Source organism: Octopus sinensis, linkage group LG2 (assembly GCF_006345805.1).
Source record: "Octopus sinensis linkage group LG2, ASM634580v1, whole genome shotgun sequence".
Lineage (NCBI taxonomy): Eukaryota > Metazoa > Mollusca > Cephalopoda > Octopoda > Octopodidae > Octopus > Octopus sinensis.
In genome coordinates this window covers 27321613-27347761 of record NC_042998.1, presented here as the reverse complement: position 1 = coordinate 27347761, position 26149 = coordinate 27321613, and the positions used below count along the sequence as shown (strand labels likewise).

At 34.2% G+C, this 26149-nt stretch overlaps 1 protein-coding gene across 1 annotated transcript in view; it reads right to left on the bottom strand.

Annotated features, from left to right (window-relative positions):
• The window catches only part of LOC115228877 (AT-rich interactive domain-containing protein 5B), an 85197-nt gene that overhangs the window by 14864 nt on the left and 44184 nt on the right, over positions 1 to 26149 (bottom strand). Inside the window, exons 3-7 of the mRNA XM_029799360.2 lie at positions 19766 to 19982; positions 11618 to 11848; positions 8962 to 9095; positions 7016 to 7160; positions 2796 to 2848 (exon numbers count right to left, since the gene is read on the bottom strand). Of these exons, the coding sequence (XP_029655220.1) occupies positions 2796 to 2848; positions 7016 to 7160; positions 8962 to 9095; positions 11618 to 11848; positions 19766 to 19982 (780 nt within the window). The remainder of the gene's footprint in view (positions 1 to 2795; positions 2849 to 7015; positions 7161 to 8961; positions 9096 to 11617; positions 11849 to 19765; positions 19983 to 26149) is intronic.

The following is a 26149-nucleotide window of genomic DNA, read 5'->3' as shown; positions in this document are numbered from 1 at the left end:
TTCATATATAAATATACATATATAAACATATATATATTACATACACACACACATATACATACACACACCTCTGAAGAGCACATTGTGTTACTACTTAACAGTACTGTTATCGAATATCCGGTTATCTAATTCCCAGTGCAAAACCAATTGGTAAGGCTGGCCTAAATGAATCTATAATACAGTATACTTCAATACATGCACACACACACACACACACACACACTAACTTTAAAGAGACTTTCTAAGAAACTTATTCTATAATCCACATAATATAAAACTGGATAATTAAAGGAAATATCTTCAGCAGCAGAAAGACCATAAAAGACTTAGATTTAAAATTTCGTATGAAATAAATCAAGAAAGAAAAAGATAAGCAACGGCATAAAGAGGAAAAAAAAAATTTATAAAAAATTTTATACAATTGATTTTAATATACATTTTTAAAAACAAAATACCTTTTAAAAAAATGTTGACTGACTGAATTTTGACAAGTTCACTTCAAATTAAATAAAAATTTTCTGATGTCAGCAAAAACTGCACTAAAGTGAAGGGCAGTATTGATTGTCAATTTAGCAACTACTGTTATGTAAAATTAAGATTAAAGAAAGAGAATACCAGTTGGCTACTAATCTACTGTTTATAGATATTTTTATAAATTTTCTAGCTTTTAAGTGATGGGTGATATTTCTGAAAAGCAGGATTAAGGCACAACTACACTCCAAAGAGAGCATTTCTTACATGTCTGATTCTGACGTAAACATCTGTAATTTTATCTGAAATATTAGCATAATTTTTCATAAATTATTCATTGTGCTTAACCATAATAACCGAAAATCAACAAAACTGAAAATATTTGTCTATCTATCTATATATGTATATATTTAGGGCTAAAAAACCACTAGGTGGATAGCCATATGCTAGAAGAAGATCACATACGATCTAACTACAAAGAAAGAATGTTCTCCAGAGAAAATTCAGTGAACACCAGAACACAAGACATGAAAATTACATAAATTCTTGATTTTTATGTAATTTTCATCTCTCTTGCCTGCCTATGTTCTGGTGTTCACTGAATTTTCTCTGGAGAACATTATTTCTTTGTAGTTAGATCGTATGTGATCTTCTTCTAGCATATGGCTATCCATCTAGTGGTTTTTTAGCCCTAAATATACATATGTATTGAAATTTTTTCTGATTTTTCAGATTTTTTATATGCTAGGCTACTGGTTTTAAATTGATATTAATTAAATTAATATTCAATTTATCTCCCTCATTATTTAAATATCAATCTATCTATCTATATCTATATCTATCTATATATATATATATATATATATATATACACACACACACACACACATACACAACTGAAAAGTTTTGTCTGTGAACTGCTGGGAATTACATCATTCTCAGTATACATTATTACAGTGAGTGAAATGTCGAGAGAATTTCACAAAGAACTTATTTAAACAATCACCTGAAGAGGTGCATTCTACATCTTTGATGGAAGATAATGATTGCACATCATCTCACCTATGTACAAATAGGTGTCAGAACACATCGAAACAATTGGAGTGATTTTAAACAAAGAATATTGTTAATTCCATTTTCCTTCATCTGTCTATTTATTGCCTGAATCGCCGGACCCTCCCTTTGGTGCTTCTACAACGGCGCTTAAGGTTGTTCGGTCATGCGGCCCGGCGCCCAGAGGTGAGCTGATTTACGATGTCCTTCTCCCACCTCCACTTCCTAACTGGCGCAAACACAAGGGCGGGCAGCTGAAGACTTGGGCAACGATGATAAAGGAGGACCTCTCCGAACTTTCAGGTCCGCAAGTGGTTGGTCTGCACAGATGGAACCGTGAATGGCTCGCTATCTCCAGTGACCTCGCACAGGACCGTCATGCGTGGGCCGCCATAGTTCGAGATGCCGCTAGAACCAGAGAAGTAGCCGGCTCAACCTGCCATGGGTGAACGCCATCACAAGTACAAGTAAAGTACAAGTAAGTCAGTCTATTTATATAAACTCTTCGAATACTATGGAATTCCTGATGTCTGTCCAGCAGCAGAAGGATTTCCACAGTATGATGACATCAGGTAGCCAATAACTGTGGATTGGCTTTGCACAGTGCTCTACAAAGTTTTTACCTGAATCTCACTTTATACATATAGTCCACATGTGTGTGTGTGGATTTAACATTGTTCATCCTTTCCTTCATAGAGAGCCTATATGGAATGAAAATGACTTTTTTTTCCTGTTTCTACTCTTCATGAAAGGCAATTTAGATTTTATCTTAATTTTATATTCTTATATGTGAATTGCTCCTACATATTTTAGTTATAATTCTCCGAAGAGGATTAGTTTGAAGAACAATAGTAATGCAGAAGATACAGAGTTATTTTTAAACTGGAAAGCTAATCTAATTATTTATGATTCAAAATGTCTAGGAGAAATAAACCCTGATTATTATATCTAAAGAGAAATATTTTGGTATTTCAAATTGTAAAAGGAAAAAAAAATGTACTTATGGAATAATTTGATGACATCAAAAAAGAAAAAAAAAAGTTTCGCTTATGTAAAAAATATATAAATTCAAAACAAGCACTAAAAAAAAAAAACTTTTTGCATTAAGACTCAATAAAAGTCTTGTTAAAAATATTCATGTTTATGACATGCTCATATATTGAACTGTCAGCTCAAATATAAAATATAAATTCTACACTTAACAGATCTTTTGTATAAATTTAGAATTAAGAGAGAAAAAGAAAAGAGAAAAAAAATATATATATACATACCCTTTCATAACCTCCCAATTTGTATGCATTCTTATAAAATGCAAACAAGTCAACTGCAAAAGAAAAAGAAATTTTATCAGTATCTTCATCCCATACATACAATGATTTAAATTTATAGAAGACTAGCAGCTAAGCCCGGTTTCACCCGGCCTATTTGGATGATGTGGCTGTGATCGTTTTCGGTTAGGCATATGTGAATGAAAATTAAGTTCAGACCTGTACATGGTAGCTAGACCTGGTAGAAATAGCAGCCAAATCTCCCTCAAGACACCCTACTGTCTTAATCTGACAACTCTGCCTATTATGTAGTTTCTCAACACTTCCAAATCCCATACTTGGAAAACAGGTAACAATTAATGACAGGAAGGACATCTAACCACAAAATTCTGCCTAAAATAGCTAACTTTTTGTCCAACCCATACCAGCAGGAAAAACAAATGTAAAACAGACAGAAAGTGTTAATTGTCTGTTTGTTCCTTCTCAAGCCACGCCTAGCTCATAAGGGCCGGTTTCCCGGTTTCTTTGACGTATAGGTTCCCCACCTGGACGGGACGCCAGTCCGTCGCAGATGAGCTGCAAGATGCAGGAGGAAAGAGCGAGAGAAAGTTGTGGCGAAAGAGTAAGCAGAAGATTGCTATTACCTTCTGTCGGAGCCGCGTGGAGCTTAGGTGTTTCGCTCATCAGCACACACATCGCCTGGTCTGAGATTTGAACCCACGATCCCTTGACTGCGAGTCCGCTGCTCTAACCACTAGGCCATGTGCCTCCACAGAAAGTGTTAATGGAAGACAAAAACTTACAAAATATAAAACCGGCTCAAATACCATTAATTCTGTTGTTACCATATTTTTGTTAACCTATGCAGTATTTGTTTTAGTTAATTTTTTAAATAATGAATTTAGTAAAATAGTTTTCTAATTATCAAGCTGTAGTCTGGAATAATTTAGCATAAAATTTTGATGGAAGATTATAATTTAGACCAGTTTAAAATTGGTAGGTTTATTTCATAGAACCCAGGGTAGTCTCAGGTGGGTTGGTACCAAAAGGGGTTAAGAGGACCCTGAAGAGAAATTCATTGATAGAAGTCAAAATATTTTGCTCCAACTCTCCACTTGGTGGCTTTTCTACAGACACTTCAGAAATACTCTAAAAATTTTAAAGGGAAATTGGCCAAGTAAATAGAGAACTGAAGTATAACTTCAGAGTTGAGTTCAAAAACTTTCATGTCTTTGCACAGGATACTTTATTTTATTTCTCTCACTACCTCTAGTTATTGGGAGTGGGTCATGGAAGGAAGGCTGGGAAAGTTAACAGATTGGCATCCTATTCAAGAAGGTATTTTATCTCTCATCCCTCCAATGCAGTGGTCCACATAAGATTTGTTTAAAATGTGAAATAAAACAATTATACTTCTAAAATACTGAAAACACTTTAATAGGGTTTTTCTTTATATATATATATACAATTCCTAATACTATAACAGGACATTTTAAAGCTTCAAATGTCTGTGGGGGTCCAGTAGAGTAAAATAGGAATTAGGGATCCACAGGTAAAAAAAAAATGGTTGAGAACCATTTTCCTAATGCCTTCAATATTCAGGATTAAGCATCAGAGAGATCCAGAATTGTTTGTGAAATTATTAACTATAAAAATATAATGGACTCATACACTGTTCACTTTCCAGACATTTGTACATTACTGCATATGCTTTATACGCACTTTTGACAAGTTGTGGTGCACCTGAGCACTGTATTCTTTAATAATGATTATTAAATGGAGGAAAAGGTAAATATGTTTGTCAGAACATGTTACACTCTTCCTGCATTAAATTTTTTTTAATAATGATTATTTTGAAAACTTTTATGGTGCCAGCTGTTGACAAAAAGTTTTAGTAGGAATACTGGTTTGAAATTTTGGCACAAAGCCAGAAATTTCAAGGGAGGTGGGTGTGTTAATTACATCGACCCCTAGTGTTCAACTGGTACTTATTTTCTCGGCCCCCAAAAGGCTGAACATAAAATCAGAAGAAATGGTGCTAAACATTTTATTTGGTGTGTTGAAGGTTCTGCCAGCTCACCGCACCCCACCCATCTTTTTTTTTTTTTAAGGAATACTGGAAAATTATCAAAGAAGTTATTAAAGGAACTTCAAGTACTGTTGAATAAAATTAGGTCAGTGCATCAATAAAGTAAAAGAATGTAAACAGCTGGAATAATTTCACTTGTTGTATGTCTTTGGAAATTGTATAAATTCAACACACGGGACTATATTTCCATAGTTCTAGAACTTTCAACCAAAGTATGTGAAGTTAAAGAGGAAACAAACTGTGCTGGGGTATAATCTATTTCATGAAGATACGAAGACAGTTAACTAAAATCATTTGTATTAATTAAAGACCGTGATATTATTTGTTAATAAAATCAAAAACACGAAGTGTGTGTGAGTGTGTGTGTAAACAAAAATAGAAAGAAGAAGAGTAAGAGGGAAAAGGAAGTATGTTGAGGGAAAGTAGAGAGAGTGAGAAATGCAATGAGAGAGAGAGAGAGGGGGTGATAATGAATCATGCTACTACTGAGAAAGAACAAATGAACTAAATGACAAGGGGGGAGAGAGAGAGGGTGGGAGGAGTAAAAGAAGAAAAAAAATCCCGAGATAGATACATTTTATCACTGATCGAGAGATAGCCACATTGTATCATATGACTATCTGGAAAGAGCAACCAGCATATTCATTACCAACAAACGAATTAAAACATTTCTGTTTTTGTTATGTATTTATGGTATGTCATAATTAGAATTTTCATTTCAATGTAAGTTTATATACACTGAACAAAATTTAAGGCAAATACCGAGAAAGAAAACATAAAAATCCATCGTTGATAGAGATGTACAGTGACCTCGTTAATTTCACAACATAATTGCTGATAGAAACAATATATATATATATATATATATATATATATTGTCCCTTTCTGTAGAAGAGCATAGGCTCGAAACGTAAAAGACTTTTTCTATTCCTGAGCATTAAGTCTATTTTGTACACCACCTGTCTCCGTCTTTTGTTTTTTTCGTAAACTCTCCCTATATATATATATATATATATATATTATATATATATATATATATATATATATAAATAAATAAATATATAAATATTTGGTTAAATATATTCAATGAGAATATTATATACTGAATTTATATTGAGTGCTCAATTGTATCAAAGTATTAATACTATTGAAGTATTTATATATTTAATACGAGCGATATATACATATATATTTTTTAATAATATATTATTATCAATATAAGGAAATTAATATTAAAACTCCTCATAAAGATATATATTTTTTTAATACAATTATTTTCACACAGGTATATCTTTATGAGGAGTTTTGATATTAATTTCCTTGAATTAATAATATATTATTGTACATTACTGCATATACTTTATATGCACTTTTGACAAGTTGTGGTGCACCTGAGCACTGTATACAATAATTTCAGTATTATTATTTTTATTATTAAAAATATATATGTGTATATATATATATATATATATAATCATTTTAGCATCTGCTTTTCTGTACCTGCATGTGCAAGACAAAATTTGTCAGCCAGGTGTTGTTTCTGCTAACAATCACCTGTTCCCAAGCAAGGTAATATTTCCCCAAATCCTTCAAACACAGACAGCACCAAATGGCCCGATATTTCCATAAAAGATTGCAAACGAATACCATTACTTGTGTAAGTGGTGCTTCTTAATACAAAATGCCAAAACAAGGATCCAGGAACTCTTACACACACAACAGGTTTCTTTCAGTTTTTATCTGGTAAATCCACCTACAGGTCTTTCATTAGGCCAGGGCTATAGTAGCAGACACTTGCCCAAGGTGCCGCCAGAAAGGGTGGGCCTGAACTTGAATTCTTGTCATTGCAAAGTGAACATCTTAACCGCATAGAATTCCACCAGCATTGTGGAAAAGTTGTACCTTAAAAATTTTATCACAACAAGGATGTTCTGCAATGCAAGTGCCATTTCCCACCAATTTCTTCACAGGGGAAAGTGAAAAAAAAAATTAAAACAATCCCTTTTGCAAGCGTAATAGTAACCAGAGATTCTGTAACATGAGGGGAATCCCTGCATTTTAAATATTATTTTATTGAAATGCACATTTATGAGATTATTTGATCTTAATATAGTATAGAGAACATAATACTAACTCATTTTAAAGCCCAATGATGGAATCCGTTCAATGGGAGTGGTCCTTTTTCTCATGAAATTGTGGAGAGATTCCAGGAATAACTTCTCATTCGTAAGGATTGAGTCATGCTTATTATATCCATTAAGTTGTTCATGTCTAGGTTCCTGAAATAAATATGTATCAGATTAAAATAATAAACCTATAATAATTCTATATGGTCTTAAAAAATATTAGTTTAAATAACATGAGATTTTTAATCTGATTCCCCTACAATACCTTGCTGTCATCTTAAAAAAAAAAAATATCCTAATGTTTTAAGGAAGGTGGAAGGAGTAATTATTTTTACATCCCTTAGGCAACGATCATTTGATACTGTCAATTCTCATGCATTTCAATATGCAAATGTGATTTGAACACTTTTGCCACTGGTGAAAGCTGTTAAACATTTTGTGTTTTGTTGTGGCACAAATATTAATGAAAATGTCAGCTAGTAATTTGCTGTACTAAATCTCTTTCCATCAAGAAGGGAAGAGAAGGGACAGACAATAGGATTTGAAAGAACAAGCTTCTAACCGAAAAAGCTTATGTCTGAACGTATGCTTTAAGCATTAAAATTATCTGAACGTGTATGTAATGGTAATGTATAGCCTGAATACAACAATATCTTGTTATAATATTAGAACAAAATAATAACAAATAACTATTCTTTTGGTAACATCAATATTCCCATGATAAGAAGGGAACTTTAGTTTTGATAATATTGTCAGTGAATAGTCACACTGATAAGATGTTTGTTTGTTTTTTTTTTTTTTATTTTTGTGTAATCAGAAAAGAGGAAATGTTTTTTTTTTTTTATGGAAGAAAAAAAATTTTTTCTAGAAAGATAATGAATAACCTACTTTATCAGAGATTCTTATGGTAGTTAATAATATAATGGGTAAATAAAATAGAACATACTTTTGTAGTATTTATTTTATACTGAAAAATAGGTTTCTAAGATTACTGTAGTGGCTAATAAGGATTCATGTTTAATTACTTTTAAATATAAAACCATTTATCAATTGAAAAATTGACTATTTTGCTGACAAATTTAAATTTAAAGGTGATTATAACAAAAGCTACAATACAGACCATAAAATTATTCAATGAAATCATTAGTTTTTATGGTTAAAATTTTTACAAATTTAAAAAAAAATTCTCTCCGTAAAGTAAATAAACATTTGAATAAAGTCTTACTTTTAAATTTTGTAAACTCATTAAAAATTTAAATTTATATTATCACAGTTGTTTAGCAGACAACTGGATCATGAATAACTGCAGGACAAAATTTTACCTCAGTAAAATGACAAAAAAAAAGGATTATGTGATAGCAGCGCTTCATTTTTATGATTCATTCTTATTTTATTGGAAATGAGCCACCTGTGTGCAGAGCTCTTGTTAGCAGCTTCCAGTTATTTACACGTACAACCGTTATATTCACTCTATTGCCACAGGGCTTTGCATTTCTCTGAACAATATGCCTTGGACAGTGAGTATGGCAGTTGGCATCATTCTGCAACCAGACTGCCTCTCCAGGCCTCCATGCCAAGTATCAAGCAGTGTACAAGAGTACAACGAGCAAGGTCGACAATGCAGCTGCCCCACAGTAGCAGCTCACTTGCTAGTCGACGCCCAACCATTGTCTGACAGCACAGATCTTCCTCTTGGTCATAATAACCTTTAAACCATTGATCTAGGATTCCTCCACCTAGTAGGCTATCCAACATCTTACTGCCGATGTCTTCACCATATCCCTGGCCTGGGTATGTAAGGAGTTGCCAGCATTTTTCCAAAGTGTTACTCCAGTCTACAGACAGAAGGGGACAACTTGCTTTCCCTTTTATGGGCTCCTACCAATGATAGGAAAATAAAGAAGAGGGGAAAACCTGCATAAATCAAACATTTCTATCGTATAAATCAAAATACCCTCAGTTTGTTGCCATTTGCTTTGTGTCGCACCAGCATGGTTTCTCCAGGCGAATCTTCATTGCTGTCTGATGATAAGGATGCTCCTTTCTTCAGTTTTTTTTTCTTTCTTGGCCTTCCTTTCAAATTAGGTGCTGGAAAATTTTTTAAAAATGAAAAAATTATTAAGAAAAATAAAAATACCCAAAAAAAGATGCATGATAATTCACTACTTGTCCAACATTACACAACATGTTATAATATCCTTTGTTGATACTTCTAATCTTATTTCTAAAATGGGATGTTTGAATACACATCATACATATGGCTTAGCGGTTAGGATGTTGAACCCTTGATCATAAGAATGTGGCTTTGATTCCTGGATCAGGTTATGAATTCTGTTCTTAAGCAAAACACATCATTTCATGTTGCTTAAGTGCACTCATCTGGCAAAAAAGGGAGTAATCTTGTGAGAGACTGGCTTCCTATCCAGGAAGGAATAAATACATTAGAGACACCAGGAAACTGGTCCTATGCTCCTAACAGAATAATGTGGACTAAGCATAATATATATATTTTTTTTACTCTTTTACTTGTTTTAGTCATTTGACAGTGGCCATGCTGGAGCACAGCCTTTAGTCGGGCAAATCGGCCCCAGGACTTATTCTTTGTAAGAATAGTACTTATTCTATCGGTCTCTTTTTGCCAAACTGCTAAGTTACGGGGGACATAAACACACCAGCATCAGTTGTCAAGCAATGTTGGGGGGGACAAACACAAACATATACATCTATATACATATATACGATGGGCTTTTTCCAGTTTCCCTCTACGAAATCCACTCACAAAGCCTTGGTCGGCCCAAGCCTATAGTAGAAGACACTTGCCCAAGGTGCCACGCAGTGGGACTGAACCCGGAACCATGTAGTTTGTAAGCAAGCTACTTACCAAACAGCCACTCTTACACCTATATATATATATATATATATATATATATATATATATATATATATAAATAAAATTAGAAGGAAAATAATTGCAATTATATAATCATAACTCTCATTATGAACCCAAATGAAGGTACGAGCTGGCAAAAACGCTTTTAGTGGTATTTCATCTGACTTTAACATTCTGAGTTCAAATGCCACCGGCAATGACTTAACCTTTCAGCCATTCTGAGTCGATAAAATAAAGTACCAGTTAAACACTGGGGTCCATGTAATCGACACTACCCCTCCAAAACCGCTGGCCCTGTGCCAAAATTTGAAACCACTATTAACCAAAGTGAAGGCAGTGAACCAAAGAGAAATTATAGCCTTTTGGCGAGCTGGCAGAAACGTTAGCACGCCGGGCGAAATGCTTAGCGGTATTTGAACTCTGCCGTTACGTTCTGAGTTCAAATTCCGCCAGGGTCGACTTTGCCTTTCATTCTTTCGGGGTCGATAAATTAAGTACCAGTTACACACTGGGGTCGATATAATCGACTTAATCCGTTTGTATGTCCTTGTTTGTCCCCTCTATGTTTAGCCCCTTGTGGGTAATAAAGAAATAAGAAATTATAGCATTTTGGACTCATGACTTAGTTTACTCTTCATGTTGTCTTAAAGTTAGGCAGGAATTGATTGAGAAACTTCCTATAGATGTTAGCTTTATTGTGATGTCAGAAATAATGAAAGATAATTGAAAATAATGAATATTTAAGTGAAAAATTTCCTCTCTTAGAAAAGATAATTTTATAAATATTGAAAATCGAAAGAAAATTTTATAAATTTGTTCTAATACATAAAAAAAAAAAAATTTACATCCAAACACCTTTTTGAAAACATAACTAGCCTTGTATTTTTGTTTCTTTTTTCTCTATTCAGGAGAAAATTAACTCAAAATCTTTAACCCAAAAAGCAAACATTAGAAATAGATATGAGTATTAATAAAAAAAAAAAATTAAAAATTCTCCATTGATTTTGTACATATGAAAAAATTAGATAAAGTGACCTTTTCAAGGCCTTTGACTCCTCAACAATAGGAACAATGACTAAGCAAGCAAAATGTTAATGTTTGAAATGAACTTAAGTGAAGGAAGAAGACAATGGTGTTAATTTTATCAACTTCAACAAAGACTGCAATATTGAAATTTCTTTGAAAATAATAAGATTAAAGTATTCAATCTAGAAGCTTGATCATCAGATAGGTTATGTAAATGTAATTCAATTAGTTATAAAAAATTGAAGTAAACAAACCACAAGTACATAAAACAAAGTGACATAACTGCATAGTTTTGTATGTTATATATGTGTGTGTGTGTGTATATATGTGTGTGTGTGTGTGTATATATATATATATGTGTGTGTGTGTATATATATACACTCTACTCTTTTACTTGTTTCAGTCATTTGACTGCGGCCATGCTGGAGCACCGCCTTTAGTCGAGCTAATCAAACTCCCCCAGGACTTATTCTTTGTAAGCCTAGTACTTATTCTATTTGTCTCTTTTGCCAAACCGCTAAGTTATGGGAACATAAGCACACCAGCATCGGTTGTCAAGCAATGTTGGGGGTACAAACAGACACACAAATACATACATATATATTTATACACATACAAGCAATTTATTGCAAATTAAAATCAAATCAAATTAAACAGAATGATTCAGAATTTAAAAGTAGAGAACATATCTTACCTAAGTAATCCCGGCAGATGTCCAAATTAGCGAGATCCGGATCATTGAAAGTTTCTCGACAAAACATAATACGTCCATTCCGAGTTTTCATCATAATGCCACCACAAGCGGCAACAAAGACATTTTTGAAGAACTTCTCCTTCACATTTTCGCACCTTCTTGATACTGCTCGATATCGACAGTAAACAGAAAAACTGACTATTTTTACCTCGGTACCCAATGGCTTTATGTCTAAACAAAAATAGAAAAATTGAACAGATTGAAAATAGTGTGCATGTGTGTGTGAAATATTTCAAAAACTCAACATATAAAACTTTTACTAGTTGTCAATAGCATGCGATATCACATTCTCGGGTAAGTGATATTGTCCTACAACAATTAATTAAATTGTATCTGCTTTGTGTTACATGTACTATATATACCATTTTGAAATTCCAGATCTGCAATTATTCATAACTTTCAAGTAAAGGAGTATTTAACCCTTTCGTTACTGTATTTATTTTGAGATGTTCTGTGTTTCTTTAACCCTTTCGTTACTAACTCGGCTGAAACCAGCTCTGGCTGTGAGTACAAATGTCTTGTTTTCATAAGTTTGGAATTAAAATCTTTCACCAAACCTTAGTCACAATTTATGTTTCTAACACTAGCTTAATGGTAATAAAGATATCTTACTAAATTCTTTGTTATATTTAAAGTAATTGAAAGAAACACAGAGCATCTCAAAATAAATACAGTAACAAAAGGGTTAAATTGATTTTGAATATAACAAAGAATCTAGTAAAATAACTTAGTTATCATTAAGCTAGTGTTAGGAACACAAATTGTGACTAAGGTTTGGTGGAAGATTTTAATTTGATACTTCTGAAAACAAGACATTTGTACTACAGAGCCAGAGGCGGTTTCAGCCGGGTTGGTATCAAAAGGGTTAACCCTTCAGTGTTCAAATTACTGCCAAATATAATGCTTATTTATTCAAATCATTTTGAATTAATTATGCATCATCACAGAGCTTCCAGATTTCAATGATGTGACAGTTTAATTTTACAATGATATTGTAGAGGTAAATGTAGACAGCTGGATTTGGCAGGTTTAAACATGAAACAGATAGAATATTTGGACCTTGATGTTGCTGGTTTAAATGTTAAAAGGGTTAAGCTTATTTCTTTCAAATCATAATCTACACTAATTCCATAATTCTTTTATGATTAAGGAACTAATTTCTTCTGCTTTTTGAATACTTTAGTTTCATTCTTTGATCTACTCTTTCCAACTGATTGATCACAGACTCAACAATACCCAGGTGTCAATAAAATGATAGCATGTGGTAGTAAGCCGATTGGCCATGGCTACCTTGTAGAAGAACTTGATAAGATCAAACCAGCAATCACTCAAGCTGCTAGATATAGCAGCCAAATCTCCATCAAATCATACGTGTAATCTTAAGAAAAGCTTCATTGGATAAGGTGGTCCGGGATTCCAGGTACACATGGAAAAGACGGGAGGGCAATGAAGAGTACCTTGATTATAAATCTGCTCAATCTGAGTTGATTTGTAGCTGAATAACTACAACAGCTTGATGAGGTGACCATTAGAGTCATCATCATCATCATTTAACGTCCATTTTCCATGCTAGCATGGGTTGGACAGTTCGACTGGGGCCTGGGAAGCTAGGAGGCTGCACCAGGCTCCAGTCTGATCTGGCAGTGTTTCTACAGCTGGATGCCCTTCCTAATGCCACATTTGGATGGTACTTTTTACGTGCGAAGATGATAAAAAAAAAAGAGCCTTGTCCATAATTAATAATTGCATAAGGAAAGACCATGAGCAGGATATCACTACACAACAGTGACAATAAGTGGATTAACATTATGTCTAATAAAATCAATGAAAGTATTTACAATCAGCTCATTAGTTAAAATGAATTTAATCAATATTCCATGATCCAACAGATCATTTGATTTTTGTTCTTTTGTTGTATTATTCCAACCTTGATCCATTCCAGATCACATCCTCTTAGCTCCAGATAAACAAATCCGATCACGACAGCATTTATTGGCAATATTTAGATCATCTAAATCAGTGGTTCCCAACCAGGGTACATATGACTCTTTAGGGTCCACATGACCCTCTGGGAATCCATATAAGATTTTGCTGTTAAAACTTATCTGCAAAAAATTGGTTATGACTTCTACAATACACAAAATATCTTAACGGGTTTTTCATACGATTCCTAATAATTAGAAAAAACAATTCAATGCATTTAAACACCAAATGGCTATAGGGATCCAGTAGGGAGTTATATGGGAATCAAAGGAGTCCGTAAGCAAAAAATGAGTGAAAACCACTGATCTAAATAATATAACTACAATATATTTATAATTAATTGGTTGTACACTGTAAGCTTCAATTGTTTCAAATTGATCAGAAATATACCAGCTCTTAAATATGAACAATATCACTAATAATACCAGTTCATTTTCTATAGATCAAAGCCAGTTATTGTTAGGAAGACTAGTCCTTAAATATCTTAGTTCTGTTCCTCAGATTAATCTAATAAGGTTCTTTTTGAAGTTACTTTTTTATCCAATAGTGCTTGCTATAGATTTTTTTTTTTTGTTTTTCTTTTGTTTTCATTAATGGAGTATGGTGAAAAGATTCAAAGTGAAAGACTGAATCTGTAACAATAAATAGGTAAAGGTCACATGTACTAATATATTCTTACAAGAATATATAATAAAAGGAAACAATCAGGTTTAAAATAATGTGATTAAAAAAAGAGAAAGAAGATTAAGTTTGTTTATATTATAAATGAAAAAAAAGTAGGTGTTAAGACGGCTTCAACCTAACTTGTACTACTTATTTTAGTCTTTGGTATCTTTTTTTTGTTAACAGCAAACACTTAGTACTTCATTTATCTCTTAAAATCTATAATTAAAAGAAGCTCAAACTGACAAGATCCCGTTGTTATAAGCAGCACCTAATGTCTTCAAAATTCTTAATTTACTTATAATTAGCTTATATATGCATGTAATATAGTCGTCTAATTTCTATCATTAACGGAGTCTTACTGCTGTTCGTCATACACCTAAACAAATTTATAGATTCAGAAGTTTCGGTCATTTGACTGCGGCCATGCTGGAGCACTGTCTTTAGTCGAGCAAATCGACCCCCAGGACTTATTCTTTGGAAGCCTAGTACTTATGCTATCGGTCTCTATTGTCGAACCGCTAATTTACAGGGACCTAAACACACCAGCATCGGTTGTCAAGCAATGCTGGGTGGGGGGGGGACAAATACAGACACACAAACATATACACACACACATATACATATATATACATATGTATACATATATACGACGGGCTTCTTCCAGTTTCCATCTACCAAATCCACTCACAAGGCTTTGGTCGGCCCGAGGCTATAGTAGAAGACACTTGCCCAAGGTGCCACACAGCCACTCCTATGCCTGTTTTTCCTCTCTCTCTCTTTCTCTTTTTTTTTTTCATTCTTTCGTCATAAATTCCACTCTGCAGAATCTACCTCAATTTTAAAATTTTACATAGAACAGAAATGGCTTTTTTTTTCCCAGTCACAGGTCAATTAATTTTAACATTTTATAGCTTATTTAATTACTTTTGGCTTATACAGCTTTTACTGACATACTCGTTTCAGTCTTTAGATTGTAGCCATGCTGGAGCACAGCCTTGAATTTTTTAGTTGACCGAATCAACTCCGGTACTTTTGTTTTTTTTTTAAAGCCTGGTACGTATTTTATCACTCATTTATCAAACTGCTAAGTCACAGGAATGGAAACACACAAACATATACATATATACATATATATATATATATGCAATGAACTTCTTTCAGTTTCTGTCTACCAAATCCACTCACAAGACTTTGGTCAGCCCAAGGCTATAGCAGCAGATACACACCCAAGGTACCATGTAGTGGAACTAAACCCTAATGAGCAATTAAATTGAACCTGTAACATTTCTAGGTCACCAAATGAAAACAATTTCTGTTCCAGTTTATATTTTTCGTATTGTTTTGTTCAATATAATTCCCTACCCATGAATGCATGGCCTTCCAAAATACACTCTTTTGCTTATTTCAGTCATTTGACTGCAACCATGCTGGAGCACCACCTTTAATCGAATAAATCGATCCCAGGACTTATTCTCTATAACTGTAACTTTCAGTTTCTGTCTACCAAATCCACTCACAAGACTTTGGTCAGCCTGAGGCTATAGAAGACGCTTGCCCAAGGTGCCACACAGTGGGACTGAAACCAGAACCATGTTGTTGGCAAGCAAGCATCTTACCACAGTTCACCTTTTACCACAAATTTATATTTCTCTGAAGAAGAAATTCTTACACTGGTTTCAGCCTGTTGGTGCAGCACCTGTTGTAGTAGCACCCTATCAAAAATGGTTAATGAAATGGTAAAAAAAAAAAGCACCCAGTACACACTGAAAAGTGGTTGGCATTAGGAAGGGCATCCAACCATGGAAACCATCCCAAAACAGACAATGGCGCTTGGTGCAGCTCTCAGCTTATCAGTTCCTGTCAAACCATCCAACCCATGCCAGCATGGAAAGCAGGTGTTAAATGATGATGAAATACCTTGTATCTGATCTGTTTAACAGTGTTTGTGTTCTTTTAATAAATAGAGTATCAAGATTATCTAAAATTTGCATTAAAAAATGTGAAGATATAAACGAAAATTAAAACTTAACGCCTTAGTATTTAAACCAGCTATAATATCTGGCTCGAATATTCCACCTGTTTTGTGTTCCAACGACCAGATCCGGCCTCTCACACCTATCCTTCAATTTCATTTCTAAAAACATGCATGCACAACATTGAAATGTCAAAGCAGCAACATACTGCAGGATTCAACCAATTTGACTGAATAAGCATCATGACAGTAATTGTAATGCTAAACGGTTAAAATTCAAATAAGTATTGTGGTTTTTCCCAAGTATATAAAAATAAAATTTGGTAAATTCACACACGCACGCGCACATGCTTGTAATCACTGGCTTTACATGCATGAAAAGTGATTTCATATATCAGTCATGATCTGATTAAAAGTTATTTCAATAAACTGCAGACGATTACATTATGTCATTCATTGTACTACATACAGCTTATTACTTGCCTAAATGCATGCAAAAAAAAAAAAGAAGAAAAAAACTAGTCTTTTGCTTTTATAGACATTAGATAATGAAAATAATTCCAATTTTATATATGTTCCCCAGCAAAACGGAAATTTAAATAGAAACACTGAAATATTTGATGAGAACTTGAGATTTTTATTTTTGCCTCTCTTAAATAAAACTGGGAAATATCTATATATATAAAGCTGAAGTTGTCTGTGTATGGAAGGTTTGGTAGCCTTCAACTAATACTATCACCTCCGAGACCCTGCGGCGCAAGTTGACCAAAATTGAGAGTATGATAGAAGACGGCTTGCTCTTCCTTCCATAGAAGAAAAACTTCAAATCGGACCATGTTAACACCAAAAATTATTTACATCAAAAAGGTGCTTTTTTTCTATGAAAATCCTTTTTTTTTTAATGATTTTTTTGACTGCTGTGTCACCATTTTTCGGTGTATTTCAACCAGAAAAATGTTCACTTAAAGAGAATAACAAGCTACATAATGCAAAACTTTTACTTTTCACAAATTCCAATTCTAAAGGGTCGAAACAAAACCCGAGCAACGCTGGGCGATACTGCTAGTATTTTAATAAACATTAAATTAGTTCTGCCCAATTTGATTCAACTTTTGAATCCCTTACAGCCGTCTACATTATACTATTCAACCATTTAAACAATAACCCCAACACACATATCTAAATAGTTCAAATAATAATACTTCGAAAAATAAGCTTAAATATGTAAAAGTTACAATTAATATTATTATTCTTCACATGCCCATAAAAATGAATAACATTGCCACATTCAACCCAATTATCATTTCCATGTAGCTTAGTGAAATTTAGGGTTTTAATATAAATGGGAAGAATAGATACAGCTTCAGTAAAATAGCCTTGTCTCGCTAACTGTAAATAGGTAGGAGTACAGAAGGATCAGTCTCCTACAGTAAGCAGTTACAGCAGCAGTGTAAAAATTAAGGAGTGATTTCAGTGCAGTGTCTTATCAGTGATAAACTGACACCATCTCCTTCCTGGATGGTTTTGTCTCATCTGCATCGTGGTAAGAAAACGAGAAACATACAGGCTTCTTACGAGACATAGTAATACCATGCTCTTTACTCTCTCTCTTTTACTCTTTTACTTGTTTCAGTCATTTGACTGCGGCCATGCTGGAGCACCGCCTTTAATTGAGCAAATCGGCCCCAGGACTTATTCTTTTGTAAGTCTAGTACTTATTTTATCGGTCACCTTTTACCGAACCGCTAAGTTACAGGGACATTAAACACACCACCATCGGTTGTCAAGCGATGTTGGAGGGACAAACACAAACACACATACATATATATATATATACACACACACATACATAGAACAGGCTTCTTTCAGTTTCCGTCTACCAAATCCACTCACAATCCTTTGGTCGGCCCTAGGCTATAGTAGAAGACACATGCCCAAGGTGCCATGCGGTGGGAATGAACTCGGAACCATGTGGTTGGTAAGCAAGCTACTTACCACACAGCCACTCGTGTACCCATGAAAAATTCAGTGTATCAACTAGATTACTATCTCCTAATTAACGAGTTGAAACGAGCTTAGATTCTCTCAATCCTGCAAAGCATTAGGAGTACTTAAACATTTTGCTGGAAAATCAAATTCAAGGGGCTAATATTTTAGTGTGTGTGTGAGAGAGAGAAAGCGTACAGGTCAGTGATTAGGGTATTCGATTCACAATTCTTAACAGTGTCCTTGAGCAAGACACTTTACTTCACATTGCTCCAGTCCATTCAGCTGGCAAAAAATTGAGTTGCACCAGTAATTCAAAGGGCCGGACCATGTCACGTTCTGTGTCATGCCGAATTTCCCTGAGAACTACATTAAGGGTACATGTGTCTGTGGATTGCTCAGCCACTTGCATGTTAATTTTACAAGTAGGCTGCCCTGTATCATCAGACCAATTGGAACCCTCATTGATGTAACTGATGGAATACCAGTTCATGTGTGAATATAAGAAACTGACCAAGAACAAGGACCATAGACTTTAAGCTTATAATTTTTAGGGTGCAGAATGGGAATTTGGGGCATTCATATGAACCAGAGATTAAGAAGTCACAGACAAAAAGGTAATATAAAAGGAGACCGTTCGTGGCCGTTTGCCAGCTCTGTCTGGCACCTGTGCAGGTGGCACGTAAAAAGCACCCACTACACTCACAGAGTGGTTGGCATTAGGAAGGGCATCCAGCCGTAGAAACACTGCCAAATCTGACTGGGCCTGATGAAGCCTTCCGGCTTCACAGACCCCAGTTAAACCGTCCAACCCATGATAGCATGGAAAACGGACGCTAAATGATGATGATGATGATGATGAAAGGGGCTCTCTACCCCACTTTTGACCAGGCTCCCGTGGTTTTTATGGGTTTTTCCACGAGTAACCTTTCGAAGCACCTCCCCCTATTGGGAGTTTTTACTTGTTATATTTTCGTTGTTATCTCGCATTTTTACACGGACTTTACAAACGGACAAAACCCTTTTTGTAACTTTTCTCCTGTATTTTGTCCTTACATGTTTTATTTGATTTTTGTTAGCCCTTGTGGCCAATAAACGAATTTGTTATTATTATTTTTTTTACACTGATGCAAACTGTATAAGTCACATGAGATAAAGGATACTGATATTATTGAAAGCTGTGATAATAATGAGCACTGGTTTCTTTCATTTTAAAAGCTATTATGAAAATAAAAACTAATAATATGGTTTCGTTTTTTTTTTTTTTTTTTCTTTTTCAATACATCAACTATGAAAAAAAAAAAGATAATTTTATATTGAACCTCTTTGGGTTCATTTATTTGTTGATCTATTTTATTTTGACTTACAAGTCTTGAATTATCATGATCACTTCTGTTTACTAACACTTGTCACTTCTAATAAATGTTAAAATGATTTAATTAGGATTTCAGACAAATAAAGATGAAAACAAAGTAACTCACCATAAAATTTGCGTTCCTTTTTAATTTCATTAAATTTTATACTATGGTTGGCATCGGGAAGTTCTTTTTGAAGCATTTTCACAGATTCTAAGCCAGAAAGTACATCATCCTCACATACACCAGGAGATCCGAATGTCCAGTTGACATTATGAACAATAAGTTTGACGAGATCTTGTAACCTCAGCACCAATTTTTCAGACAGAGCAAATACTTCATCCTAAAAAGAAAAAGAAATATATTTAAACTAAATTAACCAAATTACATTGGGGGGAGAGTCAATAGTCATCTAAACCAAGAGGGCAACCTGGCTAAACTGTTATTGTGTTGGGTAAAGTGTTTGGCAGCATTTTATCTGTTCTTACATTTTGAGGTCAGCTTTGCCTTTCATTCTTCTGGGGTAGATAAAATAAAATAAATACCTATTTCTTTATTGCCCACAGGACAAAGAAGGACAGACAAACGGATTAAGTCGATTATATCGACCCCCAGTGCGTAACTGGTACTTATTTAATCGACCCTGAAAGGATGAAAGGCAAAGTCGACCTCGGCGGAATTTGAACTCAGAATGTAACGGCAGATGAAATACCTATTTCTTTACTACCCACAAGGGGCTAAACACAGAGAGGACAAACAAAGACAGACAAACGGATTAAGTCGATTATATCGACCACAGTGCGTAACTGGTACTTATTTAATCAAACTCGAAAGGATGAAAGGCAAAGTCGACCTCGGCGGAATTTGAACTAAGAACGTAACGGTAGACGAAATACCGCTAAGCATTTCGCCCAGCATGTTAAAGTTTCTGCCAGCTCGCCGCCTTGTAGATAAAATAAATACCAGCTGAGCACTGGGGTTGATGTAATCAATTTACCCTTGTCCCCAAAATTGCTGATCTTATACAAACATTTAAAATCAATATCTAAATGTTAAGGTTTATTATAACAAAAGAACTTCTCTTACAAAAAAATATAAAGCATTGCAATGAAAAAAAAAAACATTTTATCTCACAAATTGGTTGTAATTATTAAGAGAAAAAATAATTTGTATTTCACTGACTATACTCTTTTACTTGTTTCAGTCATTTGACTGTGGCCATGCTGGAGCACTGCCATTTTAGTTGAGCAAATCGACCCCAGGACTTATTCTTTCGAAGCCTAGTACTTATTCTATCGGTCTCTTTTGCTAAACCGCTAAGTTATGGGATGTAAACACACCAGCATCGGTTTTCAAGAGATGTTGGGGGTATAAACACAGACACATAAACACACACACACACACACACACACATACATATTTATACATATATACAACGGGATTCTTTCAGTTTCCGTCTACCAAATCCACTCACAAGGCTTTGGTCCGCCTGAGGTTATAGTAAAAGACACTTGCCCAAGCTACTTACCACACAGCCACTCCTACGCCTATATTAAGATTTTATTGAATAGTCACATGAAAATAGTTGAATAACTATTTTCAACCAATTAATAATAATAATAATAATAATAATAATAATGATCTACATTAATTGAGAGCTCCCATCTCCCCACCTCCTCCTGGTCTGAGATTTGGAATAGAATCATGCTTTTCTTATGTAATTTAAAGAAGACAATGACCTTTACAAGCTCCTCCTAAATATTTAAAATACTTATTGTAGTCACTCTTCTACTTCTTAGCAAACATTTTCTGGGCTACGCTCCAATAATTTACACAACCTTTATAGTATCTAGAGTCAGGTTTCTGCCAAGGTATTTCTTATGAATTATTAACTTCAAACGAAAAGAAAACATTAACTGCTCTAACCTTCCCAACCTTAGTTATTAAGAGTTCAAATCAAGCTGCAACAATTGTGCCATATCCTTGTATTATTGTATAGGATGGATAAATGAAACTGAATTTGAAAATTAAAAATGAAGAAAAAAAATTTATATTTTCCAAGCAAAACAAAGAAAGAAAGCAGAAGGAAATTATTTAAATATGCATGAACTAGTATCTTGAAATTCAATATTTATGATGGTCTATTATTAACGAGCTGTTTCTTATTAATAATTGCAAATAATTTTCTCGATTCATCAACTGCACCAGTTCATGGTGGTTTCAAATTTTGGCATAAGATCAGTAATTTCAAGGGAGGAGTAAATTAATTACATCCTTCCCCAGTACTCAACTGGTACTTATTTTATCAACCCCAAAAGGCAAGACTGGCCTTGGCAGAATTTGAATTCAGAACATGAAGATTGACAAAATGCCATTCTCTATCAAATGTAATGCTTATTCATATTTCTAATTTTTTTTTTTTTTTTTGTCCACAAGGGGCTAAACAGAGGGGACAAACAAGGACAGACAAACGGATTAAGTCAATTACATTGACTCCAAGTGTGTAACTGGTACATAATTTATCGACCCCGAAAAGATGAAAGCAAAGTCGACCTCGGCGGAATTTGAAATCAGAACATGACGGCAGACGAAATACCACAAAGCATTTCGCCAGCTTTCCGCCTTATGCTTATTCATATTGTTTTGACTTAATCATGCCTTACACTGTAGCTTCAAGGTTTTATTGATGTGACAGTTAATTTTTGAATGACACTGTAGGATAGGTTTGAACATAAAACAAGGTATCTGGACTGGATACGGCCAGTCTGGGTGCTAAAGGGTTAATAGGAAAGGATTCTTTGCATGGTTATGAATAGTTATTTCTTTATTGCCCACAAGAGGCTAAATATAGAGGGGATAAACAAGGACAGACAAACGGATTAAGTCGATTACATCGACTCCAAGTGCGTAACTGGTACTTAATTTATCAACCCCGAAAGGATGAAAGGCAAAGTCGACCTTGGTGGAATTTGAACTCGCAACGTAACGGCAGACAAAATACGGCTACGCATTTCGCCCGGCGTGCTAACGTTTCTGCCAGCTCGCCGCCTTGCTGAATATTATATAATCAGCATCATTGTCTTAACATCCACTCTTGCATGGGTCAGATGGAATTTACTAAGATAAATGTGCTGCAGCCAGAAGCCCTTACTATCGCCAACTATCACCTGTTTCCAAGCAAAATTCATATTTCCACTTGGTTGGACATGGTTTCATGGAAGACTGGAAACAAACAACCTTGCTTGTATGATGAGAACACTTGTTTTACAACTATTGCATGATGTCAAGATTAGGAAGGCACAAAAACATGCACTTTTAATGTTTTCTTTTTTGTTGGTTTTGTTATACTTAATTTACTGTTTTTGATTTTCAGACACAAAGAGCAAAAATATCAAATGTTCCATTATTCTGTTGTGTCTGGAGAGAGTCATTTTCTTTTTGTGCCTTATAATTTAACACATTCACTGGTACAAATTTCCACTTATTTCTTATTTTTATTTTCCTGAAATTTTCATTGCGTTTTGCAACCTTTTCAAAAGTCTTGACTGTCCGTTATTTACACTGCGTTCCTTTTTGTTTGTTTGTGCATGTGTGCCTATGCATACATGCATGCGTGTACGTGTGTGTGTGTGTGTGTGTGTGTGTGTGTGTGTGTGTGTGTGTGTGTGTGTGTGTGTGTGTGTGTGTATGTATGTATATATATATATATATATATATATATATATATAAAAACTCAAAGAATCTTGCAAACCAAATCCCAAAATGAAATACTCTATTATTGTTTTAAGTAAATTTATACTTTGACATTCATTTTTTGGGGTTTTATTTAATGAATAATGAGCAGGCCTTGGATGATAGACTGACCATGGGCTTGAGTGGATTTGGTAGACAGAAAGTGAAAGGTATACACACACACGTGTCTGTGTTTTGATGTTGCATGACAGCTGTAAAATGAGCCTCATGAGCATAGCATACAAATCTTCCATAAAAACATGTCTGACCAAGGAGAAGTATTACTTTCTTGCAAACAGGTTAGGGATGGTAACAAGAAGGGCATCTAGTCTAAGAAAGTCTACCTTAAATTCTGTCTGACCCATGCAAGCACAGAAAGGGGACAATAAAATGACAATGAGGATGATGAAAATAAATTTAGCAGTTCAAAAGTTTTACATCCATTATGTCATCATTAACTCATTTTAAACAAGACCACATTACACTTTCAACAGTTGATACACAAACCGTCCCCTTTTCCTTGTTACCTTATTTATAGAGCACTACCATTTGATAGATTCATTAACCCTTTCGTTACCAACCCGTTTGAAACCGGCTCTAGCTCTTTAGTACAAATGTCTTGTTTTCATAAGTTTTGTATTAAAATCTTTCACCAAACCTTAGTCACAATTTATGTTCCTGACACTAGCTTAATGATAACTAAGTTATTTTACTAAATTCTTTGTTATATTTAAAGTAATTGAAAGAAACACAGAGCATCTCAACAGAAATACAGTAACAAAAGGGTTAAGCAACCTACACCATTTTTTATAAAGAGAATATGTCCACAATCTGACTGTTACAGAAAATATTTGATACTAAATAATTACAGCACCATCATTCCTTTAAGTGAGCAATTACAGCAGTATTTTCAAACAATTAGAACATCTCTTGTGCCAACTCATTCTGTTCCAGCATTTTGCAGTACCTCATGTAATTACTTTTTATAGTTAAAAATGCAAAAAACTGCATATTAATTGCAATTTAGGCTTCGAGTACCAGATGATAAAAATATGACCCACTAAATCCCAGCGAAGAGGAAGAAAGAACTCGTTTTACTTAGATAAGAGTTAATATCCTTTTCTACTCTAGGCACAAGGCCCGGAATTTTGGGGAGGGCGTCAGTTGATTAGATCGACCCCCAGATAAAGAGTTATATTACAATAGGCAAAACAAACTGTCCAAAAGACAGAAAAACTCCATAGAGAATGCACACACAGAAGAGAGACTGATATGCAAGGACACAACAGGATGAATGCCACGTTTGCATGTTTTAACATGCAAACGTGGCATTCATTGGTTGTCTTATTCCTAACAAATGACCAATGAACTTAAATATTGTCTTCTGAAAGTTTTAGATAGTTACATTGCGTATCAGGTTATCAGTGTACAGGAATTAGCAAGGAGAATATTCAAAATAATACCCTAGTTATTAACAGCAGGATCAAACTATCAATTTATGCTTCAAGAGAAAAATATTAAGAAAAATGATAATTATGAAAATGAATAAAAATATAGTTGAAAAAATAAAAGGAATTTTTAAAAACATTGATATAATGTCTCATGATTTTGTTTTCAATAACAACATTTTCTCTTAAAAATTGAAAGAAAATCTCCACTTAGAAATATAAAATTACCAGTCAAAAATAAACTCATCAGTTAACCATTTAACATTTAAATTGGCCATATCCGGGCCAAATGTTCTTTCTGTTTTATGTTGAAACTAGCTAGATCTGGTTTCTATCATCTACCCACTCATGTCATTTTAAGAATAAACAATCACATCTTTGAAATCTCAAAGCTATGAGACAATACATGATTAATTCAAAACATTGCAAACAAATAAATAAGCATCCCTTTTGGCAGAGTAATCTGAATGCTAAAGGGTTCAACATTTTCTTCAGAGCTCTTGCAGCAGAATTTTGAGATCATTGCCAGTACCACCTGACTGGCCCCCGTGCCAGTGGCACGTAAAAGCACCCACTACACTCATGGAGTGGTTGGCGTTAGGAAGGGCATCCAGCTGTAGAAACTCTGCCAGATCAAGATTGGAGTCTGGTGCAGCCATCTGGTTCGCCAGCCCTCAGTCAAAATCGTCCAACCCATGCTAGCATGGAAAGCGGTCGTTAAACAATGATGATGATGATGATGAAACTGTACTACTCAGATTCTTAGACAATGATTTGCAGTGTATTTAATATAAATAAGTAAAAATATATGTAATTATACCAATTTATAAAAAATTATTAATAAAAACAGAGAAAAAAAGAAGTTTCTTCTCTTTTCCCCTACTCCATGAATTTCACGAAGATCTTAAAAATTCACAAAACATTTTTTTTTTTTCATGTCTCAATAACTGGCAACATTTAAGGCACAACTTGAAGCATACTTCAGAGTCTGGATAAGCAGTCACAAGAATGTTTTCATGAAACAGTACTAATTTACAAACCAACTTAAAAACTTTTTTCTATCAATACTTTTCCTTTTTAAGTGTTAACAGTTGTTACAAACACTTTGAACAAAAACATTATGACATATTACTTAACATTTTAAACAACCTAAACAACTCACTCAACAAGTAGCAATGCTATTTATTAACTGAAAAAACTGGGTGCAGCAGTAACAGCAACAACTTATATTTTTCCAAAACTAAACATCATTCCACCAAATTTTTAATATCATTATTACTATTCATTTCAATTCACTGTGGTGGGGATATTTGGGGGGGAAGAAATCTCA